The sequence below is a fragment of the Papio anubis genome, chromosome X (assembly GCF_008728515.1).
Source record: "Papio anubis isolate 15944 chromosome X, Panubis1.0, whole genome shotgun sequence".
Lineage (NCBI taxonomy): Eukaryota > Metazoa > Chordata > Mammalia > Primates > Cercopithecidae > Papio > Papio anubis.
This window is the reverse complement of record NC_044996.1, coordinates 119239932-119257576: the sequence shown is the minus strand read 5'-3', so window position 1 is coordinate 119257576 and position 17645 is coordinate 119239932. Positions and strand designations below refer to the sequence as shown.

Sequence of the window (17645 nt, the reverse complement as noted above, 5' to 3'; positions counted from 1 at the left end):
TTTGTTATATCTGGTTTTCTTCATTATTTATCTTTATGATTTCTTTGTTTGAAGTAGATGTGTCTGATTTAGCTATAGCTTGGTTATTGTTTCAACACCTTTCTTTCTTGGTGTTTGTCTTTTGGCCATTAATCCAGTCATCAGTCCAAGAAGTAGAGAAAAATAATTAGAATTAGTTTCATTCAAAGAGTAAACAGTTTGGTTTAGTAGAAGCATAAAAAGGAAAGAATGGTTAGAATAATTTTTGAGATTTTAAAATAAGATTTCTGAATTACATACTTGTTTGTATATTACCTATATATCCTATACCTCACTGCCATTATCTAAGATATTTCTTACTTTTTAGTTAAATTAACATATACTTTTAAAAATGGCAAATAATAAAAATTGAGTTAAAAAACTATCCAGTTACTAAGACAAAACTTACATTTAAGGACCTACATCAAATTTAAAATTTAATAGAAAATATTTCTTTTCACTTAAACATCCAAACTAATCAAAATGACAATAAATGTATACATGCCTCAATAGTTGTCACAATTAACATTAAATGCACATGCAATGAAACCTGAAATTAATAATCCTGAGGACAGTTTCTTAAATTCTGGGAAAGCATGGCTGTAACTAAGCAAGAAAGAAGTTAATTACTTCAAAAATTACTTATCCATTCTGAGAAAATAAATTTTTACATATCATGCTCATCTCAGGGCTCAGCTGGTATCTTACATCATAAATAATATGATTGCCGCAGACTCCATAAACTAGGTACCACTGAAAGTTGAAAGGAACTCTCTAATGTAAATGTGAAATATTACACATTACTATCAATAAGCTTTGCCATCAATTTCGCATTTATATACGTACAACGCACACAATCATTTTCCTTCCTTAAAAATGGATTTTAGGTGCACTTAAAAAACACACTCTGCTTGTAGACATTGATATTTTTAAATGCTGTTCAAGTTGAAATCGAATTAGAACAAACTAGTTAATATTTGTTTTAATAGGAAGACAAATGACTTAGTCTAGTAAAAGCTAACAATGAGTTATTCTACTTTGCCATCATAATGTGCATTTAATTTGTGGTCCTTCACATAGCAACATGATACCACCATCGACAGAACATATGCTTTCTGCTGTTTCACAAATGGTGATAATTAGTTTTTTCCTGAAGCAAAGACAGTATGGAATTCCACGTATTTATCTATATTTAACCAAATTCTCCAGATGCCCTAAAACTAGAATTATTAATTATATAGGCTTACCTCTTTACAGAATGTATTTATTATTGCCTCATTATGCTTCTAATTTAACAATATTCTAAGTGGATTAATTCACTTATTAGCAGTGAATCGGTCGAGCATGGTGGCTCACACCTGTAATCCCAGCACTTTGAGAGGCCGAGGCAGGCGGATCACGAGGTCAGGAGATCGAGAACATCCTGGCTAACACGGTGAAACCCCATCTCTACTAAAAATACTAAAAATTAGCCCGGTGTTGGGGCGGGGGCCTGTAGTCCCAGCTACTCGGGAGGCTGAGGCAGGAGAATGGCCTGAACCCGGGAGGCAGAGCTTGCAGTGAGCTGAGACCGCACCACTGCACTCCAGTGTGGGCGACAGAGAAAGACTCTGTCTCAAAATAAATAAATAAATAAATAAATTGAATGAGCACTTACTATATCTGATAATTAAGAGTAAAATGTTTAGGAACTGCAAGCCCTGGAATATAATGTTAATTTCTATGTACGTGCAGTAGTATTGTGGGTAATAAAATTATTTTATATGTGTTCTAAGTCAACTACAGTGAGCATACTTCTCTACTCATTCTTTAAATGTTGGGTTTCCTACAAATTTCTGACCTCATTCTGTACTCTCTTCCTTGCCAATCTCATTTATATCCATTCCATCCATTTTCAAATACCTATTCATGACTTTAGCTGTGCATCTGAAGCCCAGATTTTACTGAAGACCAGTAAACTGCACACTTGCAGAATTCCCAATTTTAATAGGTGGTACTACTGTGAATGCTGGTATACAAACAGGTGTCTTTCACACTGTCCTCTCTCACACCATCCATATCCAAATTAGCCCATAAGTCCTGCAAATTCTACTCACACATGACTTCTTAATCTATCCAAATTTCTCCATCTCCAGTGTCACCATTCTAGAATACCCAGCATCCATTTTCTTTTTTTAAATATATATTTGTGTATGTGTGTATGTCTGTGTGTGGATGTTTGCTTGCTTCCCTTAAATATGTTTAAATATGTTTTCTACATTGCAGTCACAGTGGCATTTATAAAATTTATATCTAATCAGGTCATTCCTCTGCTTTAAAACATTTAGTGGTTTTATTTTGTGTCTGAGAAACCCAACTCCTTACTATACTCTCCTCACTGATCTTTACATTTTTGTCAAAGTGGTCCTCTTTCAGTCAGTTGAGTGTACCAGGCTTATTCTTCACTCAACCCTTTGAACAGACAGTTCCTTAAAGAAATACTTCTTAAACCTCACTCCACTCCTGTGAATCTAACTCACCTTCATCCTTTTGTCTAGGTTCAAGTACTAATATTTCAGGACAGCCTTCTCAAATTTGTTAAATTTGATAATATCCCATGATTCTATTTTCCTGTCTTTTTCTTTAATAATTTTTAACAATTCGTAGTATGTATGTGTGTGTGTCTATTAGATTTACATCTGTCTTTCTCACTAGATCATAAGTTGACAAGCTCTACGAAGGCAGAGTATACCCACATTTTACTTACCATTTTATCCTCCAATCCTTGCCCAGTACATGACCAAATTACATTACCAATAAATAGCTGTTGAATTAAGGATTGCTTATTTATTTTGTACCCAGAAAAATATTAGAATGGGAAGGAAATTTATTGAGGTGGTAATCAAAGTACATAGAATTAGATCATGTTCGCTTGCTACGAGAATGCATAAATCTGACTTTGAGATTCCCATTTGACTTGACTAAAAAATACAACTGATTGTCCACCAATTAAAGACAACATAGTTTCTTTTCAACAAAAGAGCTAAGCTAAAATCACATTTCCTAAGTTTTTACAGCTGAATATTTGAGATTATACTACCATGAATAACATCCTTACAGTAAATATCACTATTTTTTCCTTATAATGATTTTAATGCTAAGTTTATAGTTGGACTAATTCAGAATAATCATTTTGGTTATTAAGATAATGAGTAATATTACAAAAAATAACCAGAAAAGGCTAAAACAAAGTGATGCATGAGGTTGAGTATGATACGTGAAACTAAATAAAGTTGCATATACATTGCCAAGGAACATTTCCCACAATTGACCAGAAAAGGACTTCTGACAATACTCTTCTCTACCTCTTGTTCAGTCTAAGCCTTTGCTATTTTCATGAGTTTGTTCAACTTCCTAGTTATAGTAAATATAAATTATATGGATGATAAAAGCATCCTAATCTTTATGAGCCTCAGTTTCTTTGAATGTACAGTCCAGTTAATAAAACCCAAACCACAGGCTAAGTAGGACAATGCACATAATCCACTTTCTTGAACATCATGATCCTTAATAAATAGTTATTATTATTTGTATTTTAAAATATTTGTTCTACTGCCTTACACTATTCCCTCATATTATTGTCGTCCAAAAACAGAAAGATGTTTTAGAGAATGGGGTGAGGATATCTGTGGGTCTCATTCCATAATTCAGTCACACTTTAGATCTACAAAGAAGTCTGAAAAGCCAGGCTAATTATTTTTTTTTTCTTTCTTAGGACCCACCTCACTTGCTCAGTTGCTAACTTGCCCTCCCATTCCTTCTTACCTGTCCTATGAGTACACACATGTACACTGAGAGGATTAGTTCCCCTAAGTGAAAACAAAAGAAAACCAATGAACAAACAATTCAAAACCTCCAAGATGATCAGATTTAAAATGCTCAAAATGCTGTAGTCTCAATTCAGTTTTCAAATAATACTTTCTAAATTAACCAAACTTTTACCTTTGCTTGGTAGGAGCCTTTTAATTTTTTTTTCTTAATTTCTTTTAGCATTTTCTAACAATACATCTTCTACATCTATAAAATATACATCCCCTAGTGTTTAAATTAATTAAACTTGTTTCTTTATTTGGTTGTCATCCTTTTTTTCTTCCTTAAATTCCTACACTTTCCCCTTTTTTTAGCACAGGAAAATTCTAGCCACTAGCTAGTCTCAACTTACCATATTATTATTATTATTTACATGTTATTATTATATGTATTTGGCAGATTATTCCTTTCCAAATGAATTAGTGCCACTTCTCTTGAAATTTCTTTTATATTATGTATACATATCCTACGGCATCTAAATTTATTGTTTGCTTTTTGTAAACACGAGTGACGAAAAATAAATACTCATAACAGGCTAGTCCAATGGAAACTGAGGCCTAGGCAGGTAAAGGTACAGTCAAGTTCTGAGGCATGCTGAAGCTGAGCTAACACTGAAACCCAGTTGTCCTGGTTCCAATTTAGTATTCCATGTATCACTCCTACTGTGTTATATTACCATTGCTACATCTTTGAAAATACTGGAATGTAAGAGTAATGTATTGCTTTTTATATTTAAAGTTACTGTAATAGAAAGAATGAATGAGCTGTAAACTCTGTTGATTTTGACTTAGTACACTGAAGACATATAGGCGGGCTCATTCGTACTGCATACCCACTCTTGGCAAAGTGCTTGGTATATGCATTTGGTAAATCAATGATAAGCAGAAAGAAAGTAATCCCTGAATTGAAGAAACAACATGAAGACATTCATGATGAAACAACGGACACTGTAAAGTTGAATATTTGAATGCAGCCTTCCAGTTAGGTAATTAGGGGCCTGAATTTTGCCTACTGAGGCAAATATTCCATTGAAATTGTTGGTTTATAGATGCCAGCAGCCACTAAGCACAATTGCTTCAAAGAGAATAATTTTTAAAAAATCCACAGCAGTAGAGATTTTAAATCCTTTTATATTCCATGATTTTATCTTCCTGTCCTTTTCTTTCACAATCTATGTATGCAACTTGGGAGTTCTAGCCACTGTTATGGTCATAAATTCTGCAATAATTTATTTTTTCTAGGTATGATAGGCAGAATTTTAAGATTTTCCCCGATGACCCACAATCCTGTATAATCCCCTCCCGTTGAGTGCAGGAAGTACTTATGAATATGATAGGATATCACTCGCATGATTAGGTTATGTTACATGACATAGCTGACTTTAAGAAGTGAAATTATCCTTGGTGGACCTGACCTAATGAGGTGAGCCCTTAAAAGTGGCAAGATTCTTCCTGATGAAAGGGATTAAAATTATTGTGGATTCTATATGAAGGAGATTCTCCATTGCTGAGTTTGAAAATGGAGAGGTCCACATGGCAAGGAATATAGGCAACTTCCAGGAACTAAGAATGGCCCCACCTGGCATCCAGCAAAAAAAATGGGGACCTCGGTCCTACAACTACAAGGAACTTGATTCTGCCATCAGCCTGAATCCTTGAAGTAAATCTGTGCCTGCTGCCTCCTGATAAGCATGCTGCCCAGTCAACAAGACACTCTGAAACTGAGGACCTGAGCAGAGAATACAGATGAACTGTATCAGAATTATTGACCTACAGAACTGTGAGATAACAAATGGGTGTTATTTTAAGCCAGGAAGTTTGTGATAACTTGTTATGCATTAACAGAACACTTAATGTACTGAGTATCTCAAAGACTGGGTAAAGACATTTTTAGTACTTTCTCAAAGTTTCATTCCAATAAATATTTATAAGTAACTAGACGTTTGTAAAGTTTACAAAGTGTTTTTTTCATATATATATTTTAATTTAATCCTCCCATCAACTCAGTAAAAAGAATATCCTTATTCTCCACTCTAAAATTTTTATAAGATATATAATTTTATTGCTCAATATCACAAAGGCAGACAATAAAATTATGACTAAAATCTAAAACAAATGAAAATACAAGTAAACAACAAATGAATATAACAAATTAAAAATAATATAATTAATTATGCTTTTTAAAATGTGTGGCCAGAATTAGCATTAAAGATTTAACACTCACCAGGGCTGGAGCTAGGATGAGGCAAATGAGGCATTTGCTTTGAGTTCAAAATTTAAAGTAAGGGAAGACCAAAAATTCTCAGTAATCAAAAGAATAAGGCTTAGGGAAGAGGAAGCCATTAGAACTTTAGTCATTCATTGGCAGCATGGCCACTGAAATGGTTAAAATGCTATTGAAAACAGAAGGTTTAAGGATGAGCAATTAGTCCAAGTTAGACTGCAGCAGAATCAAGGTAAAGGTGAACGAAGTCTTCAACCACAGAAAGGCTCAAGTTTTTGCCAGATCACTCTAGAGACCTTCTTTTGTTTGAGAAGTTGTTATTATATCATTCAGGGAGTTACAGGATGGGTAGGGTAACAGGGAGAGAGGGAAGCTATAGTAGATAAAAAGCTCTAAAATCAATTCTAACAGCTGAATGGTGATAAACCTAGGTTTGTATTTGCCTTGGCCCATTTTGTGTTCCTATAATAGTAAAATACAGACTGGGTAGTTTATAAGAAATGTATTTTTTACACTTCTGGAGGCCAGGAAGACCAAGGTCAAGGGGCTTGCATCTGGTGAGAGCCTTCTTGCTACATCATCCCACAGTGGAAGGCAGAAGGGCAAGAAAGCACAAACAAAAGACAGAGGAAAGGGCACTGAACTCATCCTTTTATTAGGAACTCACTTTCATAATAACTAACCTGCAATAACAGCAGTAATCCATTCATAGGAGCAGAGCCCTCAGGACCTAGTCACCTCGTAAAGGTCCCACATCTCAACACTATTGCTTTGGGGACTAAGTTTCTAACACGTGAACTTTGGGGAACATAGTCAAGCCATAAAAATAACCTAAGACTCCTTACTCATAGATTAATATCTTTGCTCCATAACATTCTACATTTCTAGGCTTATTAACCCAGAAACATGTCATAAAAGTTACAAGCTCAAGAAGTAAATATTCACTGAACAATCTAAATATTTCTTTTAGTAACAGGTGAATTGAGAAGTTGGAAAATTTCTTTTAATAAATTATGACAACATATTAGCATATCTATTCAAATACATGAACATTTCTGCATTTACCACATTAATGAAAAGAGTCTTGATATAAAGTTCATTTGAATAGCCATATATTGAATAAGTTTGTGAACCCAGAGGGAAGAGTGCCACAATTGTTTTTTAGGTCTACATACATGCAAGCTAAGATAATAACAAAACTCATATCACTTACCATATCCATATTACAATTTGTAAAGATAAAAATAAAATCCAGTTGGCCTACTAACTGGCTAGCTATATAGGAACAACACAGAAACCTTCAAAGAAAGGTAGCTTTGAAGAAATCATAGTAACATTTTCTGTTTTCCAAAATTATAACTATTTGTAGGCACAAGTAATATGTCATGTGACAAACACTAGGGCCTGAACATTATTTATTCCAACACTTCTAACTAATAATCCTTAATAAGAGATTAATTATTCAATGGCTTACAAACCAGATTCATTCTCCAGAAAAATATTTTTTGTAACTCAAAATTATAAATATGTATTAAAAATTTTTGGACTAAAATGTTTTCTGATATCAATTAGACAACGATTTTATTTTATTTATTCCTCTGGGCAGTAAAATGGCACACCTTAAGAATAGCAAATGAAGGTTAATAAAAGATTCTACCTCTAGATCTATTTCAGCTAATAATCTCAAAAGGAATAATAGAATTAGAGTATTATAATTCTGCAGCCACTAATGATGAATGAGAGTGATGATCCTGAGTGACTGTACCACCATCACCACAAAAAATGAACACACGCTATGTATCTCCTTTTTTTCTTTTTTTTTCTTTTTTGAGACAGAATCTTGCTCTGTTGCCCAGGCTGGAGTGCAGTGGAATGATCTCAGCTCACTGCAACCTCCACCTCCTGGGTTCAAGTGATTCTCCTGTCTCAGCCTCCCAAGTAGCTGGGATTACAGGTGCATGCCACCACACGGGGCTAATTTGTTATGTTTTTGGTAGAGATGGGGTTTCACCATGTTGACCAGGCTTGTCTCGAACTCCTGACCACAAGTGATCCACTCGCTTTGGCCTCCCAAAGTGCTGGGATTACAGGCATGAGCCACCACGCCCAGCTGCTATGTATCTCCTTATGGAAGTGCACAGCATCATCTCTGGAGTGGTTTTGCCCACAGATGAATAAATAAATAAACCTTAATCTGAACAAGCTTCTCCCTATAACTATTGAAGATTATGATGCTGAAAGGTATATTGGGTTATTATTCTATTTTCTGTAAAGTTGTATATAATTGAGAATTTATATAATACATGATTTATTATAAATATCATGCCTTTAAATTGGAAAACTCAAGTAAAATAAAACAATTTTTAACGAAATATAAGTCAATAACTAGGTTCATACAGAAATAGAAAACTTTAATCAGATAGTACAAGCAAACCGTAGTCTAGCCCTGGGCACCCGCAAAATCTTCCAGGATCAGCCATGTTTGGAAGCCCATTACACCAAATGATGAAGGAAAAGTTGATCACCACATTAAATAAACTCTTACAAACCATACAAGAAGATGGGAAGCTATTCAACCACTTTAGCAGGCTAGCTATACTTGATACAAAAACTAGATGATCATATCCCAAGAAAGAACACTTCAGCCAAATTTACTCACATAGAGACAATATTCTAAATAAATTTATAGAATGTCTAATATAGCAGTGAATAATACAGCAGTGAAGAAATAGGGAAATAGATTGTGTCTAAGAAATGCAAAGATCATATCATAAAAGGAAAAATGTGAATTGGAATTCACTATGTTAATAGAGAAAGAGAAAGCATTTGATCACATGCAGCAGTAAAGGAAAAGCCACTGGTAATAATTAAACACTAATTCATGGTAATAACCTGTAGTATACTTACATTAGAATGGAATTTCCATATCATAAAATAAACAGCAATCATACTATTTGAAATATTGGCAGCATTCTCAATAGTTCAGAACCAGATACAGAGGTGTGGTACCAATTCTGCTGGTCAAACACGGACTGGATTGCACAGCCAGTATACAGGCACACAGAAGGATACCAAGATCAAATTTATGAAAAATGAAAGGAAAGAGATAATATGATCCTCTAATTAAAAATTCTTTTTTTTTTTTTTTTTTTTTTTTTTTTTTAGTAGAGACAGGGTTTCACCGTGTTAGCCAGGATGGTCTCGAACTCCTGACCTCGTGATCCACCCGTCTCGGCCTCCCAAAGTGCTGGGATTACAGGCTTGAGCCACTAATTAAAAATTCTAAAGAAGTCAGCTCACAAAATATCCAAATGTATAAAGAAATTCAGTAAACTTGTATAGAAAATCACTATAGTAAAATCAGAAATCTAGCCACATGAAACAAACAACTAATTAGAAAATGTAACAATTGGGTGGGAGTGAGGGAGGGAGAGCATCAAGAAGATGAATGCTGGCTAATGGATGCTGGGCTTAATACCTATGTGATGGGATGATCTGGGCAGCAAACCACCATGGCATATGTTTACCTATGTGACACAAACCACCATGGCACATGTTTAGCTATGTGACAAATCTACACATCCTGCACATGTACACCAGAACTTAAAAGTTGAAGAAAAAAAGAGAAAATGTAATAACAATCCCAGTATGTGGGCAAGGGACATGAACAAACACTTTTCAAAAGAAGATATACATATGGCCAAAAAGCATATGAAAAAAAGCTCAACATCATTGATCACTGATGAGAAACGCAAATCAAAACCACAATGAGATACCATCTCACAACAAATAACTAATTAGAAAATGTAACAATGTAAAAAATAGAATGATTATTACCAAAAAGTCAAAAAAATAACAGATGCTGGAGAGGTTGTGGAGAAAAAGGAATGCTTACATACCGTTGGTGGGAGTATGAATTAGTTTAACCATTGTGGAAAGCAATGTGGCGATTCCTCAAAGAGCTGAAAACAAAACTACCATTCCATCCAGCAATCCTATGACTGGGTATATACCCAAAGGAATATAAATTATTCTATCATAAAGGTACATGCACACATATGTTCATTGTAGTACTATTCAAGAGAGCAAAGGCATAGAATCAACCTAAATGTCCATCAACGGTAGACTGGATAACAAAAACGTGGCACATATACATCATGGAATACTATGCAGCCATAAAAAAGATCATACCCTTTTCAGGAACATGGATGGGACTGGAGGCCATTATTCTTAGCAAACTAACATAAAAACAGAAAACCAAATACCACATGTTCTCACTTATAAGTGGGAGCTAAATGATGGGAACACATGGACACATATAGGGGAACAATAGACACTGGGGCCTTTTAGAAGGTGGAAGGTGGGAGGAAGGAGAGGGTCAGGAAAAATAACTAATAGGTACTAGGCTTAATACCTGGGTGATAAAATAATATGTACAACAAACCCCCATGACACGAGTTTACCTATATAACAAACCTGCACATATACTTCTGTACTTAAAATAAAGGTTAAAAAAAAGAAGCCTCAAGGAATCTTATAAAAAACATTTGTGCTACCTCAAGGCTTTAAGTCACTGAAATTCACTGTGAACTGGATTAGGATCTTACGGGAGGGGCGGAAGTAAAGCTTTTCAGAAATCCAAACCTGACTCAGCCAGTGTAGTAGAAACAAAACAAAAGTAATATACAAAGCATTAAATTGAAAGTAATGGTTTCAAATAAGGAAAGATCCTAGCTACTCCAGATTTTCTCTAAGAAGTTCTTTTCTGGATTCCTTTTAGTGCCTGAATGAAAGATCCTTTGATGCTTTTGTCATCCTCATTTTTCTCCTAATGTACCGTCTTGAAAACAATCTATTTCAATAAATTTGAGAGGGCTTTAAAAATAAAAAAAAAGTGTAATGAAAAATATACCATTCAAAAGAGCAGCAACATTCAAAATATACCTAAAAAGAACATTAACAAAAACATACACACTCTATCAAAGCAAATATAAAAGTTTACCGATAGACTCAGATGGATGCCTAAGTAGAGCAATACAATATATTTATACGTGGTGAACATAATATTGTACAGATGTCAATTATCTTTATTTACAGATTTAGTACCTTATTTGATGGCCTCAAGTCAGCGGAGAAGTGGCCCTGTACCTATAAAAAGTCACGATAAGACACTGAGTGAGGACTGAGGGCGTTACCTACCCAAGAAGAGGGACCCCCACAGACCCCGCCCCTACTGTCAATCTTGGGAGGCCCCAGGCATGGCTGCTAGGCTCACGCTCCACCTTACTTCCTACTCTGAACTCAGGGAAATGATCCTTTTTCTGAGGCTGACTGATTCAGCTTAGCAAAGAGAGAAGTCCCAGTGCCTGCAAAGTCAGTGAAAGAAATATATGTATTTCTTTAAGAACTGCCCCTCCCCCAGAACACAGAACCATTTGCTGTTATGCTGGGAGAGCAAGGTGGGCGTGGCCGGAAGTGTTTCTCGTGACCTATATTCCACGTCATCAAGCTGTTACGGGCGAAGCCTTGGTCTGAAAGATGTGGCCAGAGAAATAAATTTCAGGATCCGGCAGGTGTCAAAGTGAGTATCGTTTGTTATGACCTTCGAGACACACTTTTCCCAGAACAGAGGCGGCCTCATAGAGACCCATCCTTCTCTGCTCTGTCCTGCTCCCACCGTCAACTCTGTGTATCCCAAAGCGCGGCTGTTAGGCCTAATACCCTTACTTCCTGTTGGGAATCTGTGGGATGGGAAGCCATGGTCTAAAGCGAGGCAGCCTCAAGTCAACAGAGGGAGGACTCAAAGGACTAAAGTAAAATTAATATCTTGAGTTAGAACTGATGTGATAAACCCTCACAGAACAGTCCCAGCCTGCTCCTGCCTTATGGGTTCCTAAAGCAATACCCTCAAGAGAACCAGCAGAGGTGGCCATTCTTAGACCAAGGTAGAATCTCCCTACCAAGGCTGTGAACACTGTCTTATCCTCCGTCTTCTAGGGTGACCTCTTCATCAACCCAACTGCCTGCACTATTGTCTGTAGTCCCTGACAAGAGTAATTATGCCTCGAGGTCAGAAAAGTAAGCTCCGTGCCCGTGAGAAACGCCACCAGGCTCGTTGTGAGAATCAGGATCTGGGTGCTACTCAGGCCACTGTGGCAGAAGGAGAGTCGTCCTCCTCTGCCAATCTTCTCTTTGGTGATAGACCCCAGAATTTGCCTGCTGCTGAGACACTTAGCATCCCTGAGGCGCTTCAGGGAGCCCCATCCACCACCAATACTATTGCACCTGTTTCATGCACCAGTTCAAATGAAGGTGCCAGCAACCAAGACGAGAAAAGTCTAGGTTCCTCAAGGGAAGCTGAGGGCTGGCAAGAAGATCCCTTAAGCAAGAAAGTAGTGTCGCTGGTGCATTTCTTGCTTCAGAAGTATGAAAAGAAAGAGCCAATTACAAAGGGAGATATGATAAAGTTTGTTATCAGAAAGGATAAGGGTCACTTCAATGAGATCCTCAAGAGAGCCTCTGAGCACATAGAGCTGGCATTTGGTGTTGATTTGAAGGAAGTGGATCCCATCAGGCACTACTATGCCTTTTTCAGCAAACTAGACCTCACCTATGATGAAACAACCAGTGATGAAGAAAAAATTCCCAGGACTGGCCTCCTGATGATTGCACTGGGTGTGATCTTCATGAATGGCAACCGTGCCCCAGAAGAGGCAGTTTGGGAAATTATGAATGTGATGGGTGTATATGCTGATAGGAAACACTTCCTCTATGGGGATCCCAGGAAGGTCATGACCAAAGATTTGGTGCAGCTAAAGTACCTGGAGTACCACCAAGTGCCCGACAGTGATCCTCCACGCTATGAATTCCTGTGGGGTCCAAGAGCTCACGCTGAAACTAGCAAGATGAAAGTCCTGGAGTTTGTAGCCAAGATGCATGATACCGTCCCTAGTGCCTTCCCATCCTGCTATGAAGAAGCTTTGAGGGATGAGGAACAGAGAGCCCAAGCCAGAGTTGCAGCCAGGGCTCATACTGCTGCCATGGCAAATGCACGTTCCAGAACCATGTCTAGCAGCTTCTCCCATGCTAAGTGAAATCTGAGGTTGGTTCTTCACTTTTTGGTCGAAAAGGTCTGTCAACATTCTCATAGTGGAGGGCCATGGTGGGGCTGGAAGAAATAAGTGTATATCATCTTTGCGTTCCTATTGTATATTGATAACTAGAGTTTTACTTTTCCTTCTTTTTTTTTTTTCCCTAGGTTACATTTCAAATGTTGAAGTCTGAAGAAGATTGTTTTCTTTGTGGAAGAAAAAAGCAATCAACATTCTAAGTAGTGAATGGCCAGGGTGGGTCTGGAGGGAACACAGCATATATCATGTTGTGTTAATATTCTATAGTAACTTGGAGTTGTATCTTTTTCTTTCTTTTTTTTTGGTGTTATATTTCAAATGTTGTTTCTTTTAATAGAAGTTTTAGATTACTTCAGAATCGAAATTTATTAATGACTTTGGTTACACATGTATTGCTATTTAAGAGTAGGAGTTTTATTGTTCTGTAAAACAAATTGGGAAACCTTCTTTCATATTTAATGAGCCAGAACAAGGAAACACAGTATTGGAATAGGTATTTCCTTAAAAAATGTGAAATGATTTAGCAGTAAAATTTTGGAGATCAAAACATAGGTGAGAAAAAGTAATACTTTTTAGTTCTTGGTTTTCTTTATCCATTTTATTCTGTTATATAAAGATAAAAGAGTCATACCTGGATTGGCTTAGCTTACTGAAGAAGGTAGGAAAAAATAAAATGTTTATGAACTAGCATCTATGCTTACTGCCTCATTCATTCCTCCAATATTAATAAAACATCTGATCTTTGAAAGTAATTTTGTTAGAAATGGGAAAACTAGGATACAAAACACCCAGCCCTGCTTAGACTTTTACAATTAATGAACAATAATAATGCATGGAAGATGGTGAAATACTTCTAAGACCTAAAGTACAAGTAAGAAGAGGGAGTAAGGAGGTAAGGAGTTCGAGAGGGGTTTGGGAAAAGTGCTGGAGTGTATCTGGCTGAAAATGGTAAGGTGCAAATTCTCTGAAGAAAGGCCCTTTTAGACTTTTGGAAACTATGAGTCTCTCAGTGGGATATGCTTTTAATTTAAGCTGGGTGGTGAGCTACATGAAGCTGTGGGACTGGAGAGCAGAGGCCAGGCACTCAGATGGTGTGTCTCATTGTTGAAGGACAAAACCCTGGAGTGGAAACCTCCACTTAAGAGTTACCTTGGTGACATCAATAAAGCAGAAGAAAACCTCTTGGAGCAGAAGTGGATAGTGTCCTGTGCTCTTGTTCACATTCAGTTGAACACGTAGCATAATCTAGTTATTTTATGTACAGCCTCCCCAGGGAGTTTTTGAGAAATAATGGTGAAACTGCCTTGATGTGGGATGCTGAAAAGCTACTGTGTTGGCTCCTTTGCTCTGAACTGAGAGAGCCAGATCCTAGTATTTAAAAGGACATATTTTTGAGACAGGGTCTGGTTCTTTTTCCCAGGCTGGAGCACAGTGGTGCAATCATGGCTCACTACAGCCTTGACTTCCCAGGCTCAAGCAATCCTCCCACCTTAGCCTGTCAAGTAGCTGGGACGAGAATCACACATCACCCTACCCAGCTAATTTTTTGTATTTTTGTAGAGATAGGGTTTCACTATGTCACCAAGGCTGGTCTTGAACTCCTGACATCAAGTGATCCAACCACCTCAGCCCCCCAAAGTACTGGGAATACAGGTGTGAACCACCACACTCAAAAGGATATTTTAATTATCTTCAGTGTAATTTGGCACACTCTAAGGGAGAACACATTTAATGATGATGAAATGAATGAAAATAGGGGTGGTTTGGATGGAAAGGCACCTGGGGGGGAAGTTGTTGGTCCTTGACACAAATTCTAGGACTTCGTGTTTCATTCAGCTGAGGAAGACTCCCTACATGCAAATTCAGCAACTTATATTCAGATGGGGAAATTTTATTTACTTTTATATGCTAAATACATAATGAGCTAATTTGATATTAATTGTCCTAGAAAGCTGCATATTTTCCTGAATTAATAAAAAATAAATCTCCCCAGAGGGGAGGTAGATATCATCTGTAGTAAAAATAATTATATAACTACCATTCTTTAAAGACCCAATATTTTCCATAATTCTGCTAAGTGCTTCATATCCATTACATAGATTCCAACAGTGCTACAAGTTAGGGCTTATCAGACATTATTTGCCAAACTTATAATTTTAAGTTTACACGGCTGATAGGTGACAGAGCTGAGACTAGACCACTAGTCTAGTGTGGCCAGAATTATTCTAAGTTCACATTTTTCCACTCCTCCCAATCTGAGACAGATCTTTTGTCTAATTTACTAGTCTTTTCACTACTGCAAAATCTATTACAATTAAAAATAAAGGACTCTGGCCAAAGTACTAGAAGCAGACCTGTATTAGGTTGTTCTCACATTGCTACAAAGAAATATCTGAGACTAGGTAATTTATAAAGAAAATAAGTTTAATTGGCTCATGGTTCTATAGCCTATACAGGAAGCATAGCAGTATGTGCCTCTGGGGAGACCATGAGAAACTTACAATAATGGTGGAAGGTGAAGGGAAAGCGCGCAAGACCCACATGGCTAGAGCAGGAGGAAGAGAGAGAAGGGGTAGGTGCCACACACTTTTAAACAACCAGATCTCATGAGAACTCAGGGCAGTATGAAGGGGGAAATCTACCCCCATAATCCAATCACCTCTCACCAGACGTCATCTCTAGCCTCAGGGATTACCTTTCACCATGAGATTTGGGTGGGGACACATAGCAAAACCTTATCATTCCATCCCCAACCCCTCTCGAATCTCATGTCCTTCTCACATTGCAAAATCCAATCATCCCTTCCCAACAGTGCTCCAGAGTCTTAACTCATTCCAGCATTAACTCAAAAGTCCAAAGTCTCATCTGAGACAAGGCTAGTACCTTCCACTTACAGGGAGGAAAAAAAAAAAGTTACTTCCAAGATACAATGGGAGTAAAAGCATTGGTTAAATACTTCCATTCCAAAAGGGAGAAATCAGCCCAAAGAAGGGGAATACATGCCCCATGCAAGTCAGAAACCTAGCAAGGCAGTCATTAAATCTTAAAGCTCCAAAATAATCTTTTTTTTTTTTTTTGCAACGGAGTTTCACTCTTGTTGCCCAGGCTGGAGTGCAGGCCTTCTGCATTTCAAACGATTCTCCTTCCTCAGCCTCCAAAATAGCTGGCTTTACAGATGTGTGCCACCATGCCTGGCAAATTTTGTATTTTGTTTAGTAGAGACAGGGTTTCACCATGTTGGTCAGGCTGGTCTTGAACTCCTGACCTCAAGTGATCCATCTGCCTCAGCCTCCCAAAGTGCTGGGATTACAGGTGTGAGCCCCCGTGCCTGGCCCAAAATAATCTTTTTTGACTCCATATTCCATATCCAAAGCACTCTGATGCTCCCAAGCTCCACCCTTGTGGTTTTGCAGGCTTTAACCCCTCTGGTTGCTCTCATGGGCTGGCACTGAGTGCCTGCAGCTTTTCCAGGTGCATAGTCCAAGCTTCCAGTAGAGTCTGGAGGACGATGGCCCTCTTCTCATAACTACACTAGACAGTGCCTCAGTGGGGATTTTGTATGGGGGCTCCAACCCCACATTTCCCAACACTGCCTTAGTAGAGGCTCTCCATGAGGGCTTGGGCCCTGCAGCAGGCTTCTGTCTGGACAACCAGGTGTTTCCATACATCCTCTGAAATCTAGATAGAGGCTCCCAAGCCTCAAGTCTTGCACTCTGTGTAACCATAGGCTTAACATCATGTGGAAGCTGCCAAGGCTAACAACTTGCACCCTCTGAAGCAGCAGCCTGAGTTGTACCTGGGCCCCTTTGAGCCACAGCTGGTGTTGGAGTGGTCAGGATGCAGGCAGCAGTATCCTGAGGCTGCACAGAAAAGCAAGAGCGGGTGGGGAGGGCTGGGCATAGCCCACAAAACCAACCATTCCTTTCTCCTAGACCACTGGGCCTGTGATGGTAGGGGCTGCTGTGGAAGTCTCCACAATGCCTTCAAGGCCTTTTTCCCAGGGTCTTGGCTATTAGCACTTGGCTCCTTTTCACTTATGCAAATTTCTGCAGCCTGCTTGAATTCCTCCCCTGAAAATAGGCATTTGTTTTCTACCACATGGCCACGCTGCAAATTTTCCAAACTTTTATGCTCTGCTTCCCCTTTGAATATAAAGTTCCAGTTTTACATCACTTATTTGATCACATATATGAGCATATATTGTTAGAGGCAGCCAGCTCACATCTTGACTGCTTTGCTGCTTAGAAATTTCTTCTACCAGGTAACCTAAATCATCACTCTCAAGTTCAAAGTTCCACAGATCCCTAGGGCAGGGGCACAGTGCCACCAGGTTCTTTGCTAACACATAAGTGACCTTTGCTCCGGTTCCCAGTACGTTTATTTCCATCTGAGACCTCCTGAACCTGAACTTCATTGTCCATATCA

General features: G+C 37.9%; 1 protein-coding gene across 2 annotated transcripts; it reads left to right on the top strand.

Annotated features, from left to right (window-relative positions):
• The first annotated feature begins 10521 nt into the window (after positions 1 to 10521).
• Positions 10522 to 13910, top strand: MAGEB18 (MAGE family member B18). 2 transcript variants are annotated; one of them, XM_021932878.2, is made up of 2 exons: positions 10522 to 11671; positions 12088 to 13910. In XM_021932878.2, the coding sequence occupies exon 2, from the start codon at positions 12150 to 12152 to the stop codon at positions 13182 to 13184; it is 1035 nt and encodes a 344-aa protein (XP_021788570.2). In that variant the 5' UTR covers positions 10522 to 11671; positions 12088 to 12149; the 3' UTR covers positions 13185 to 13910. The 2 variants fall into 2 exon arrangements, with proteins under 2 accessions (XP_021788570.2, XP_021788569.2); XM_021932877.2 differs by having other exon boundaries at positions 10522 to 13192; positions 13349 to 13910.
• Positions 13911 to 17645: the final 3735 nt, after the last annotated feature.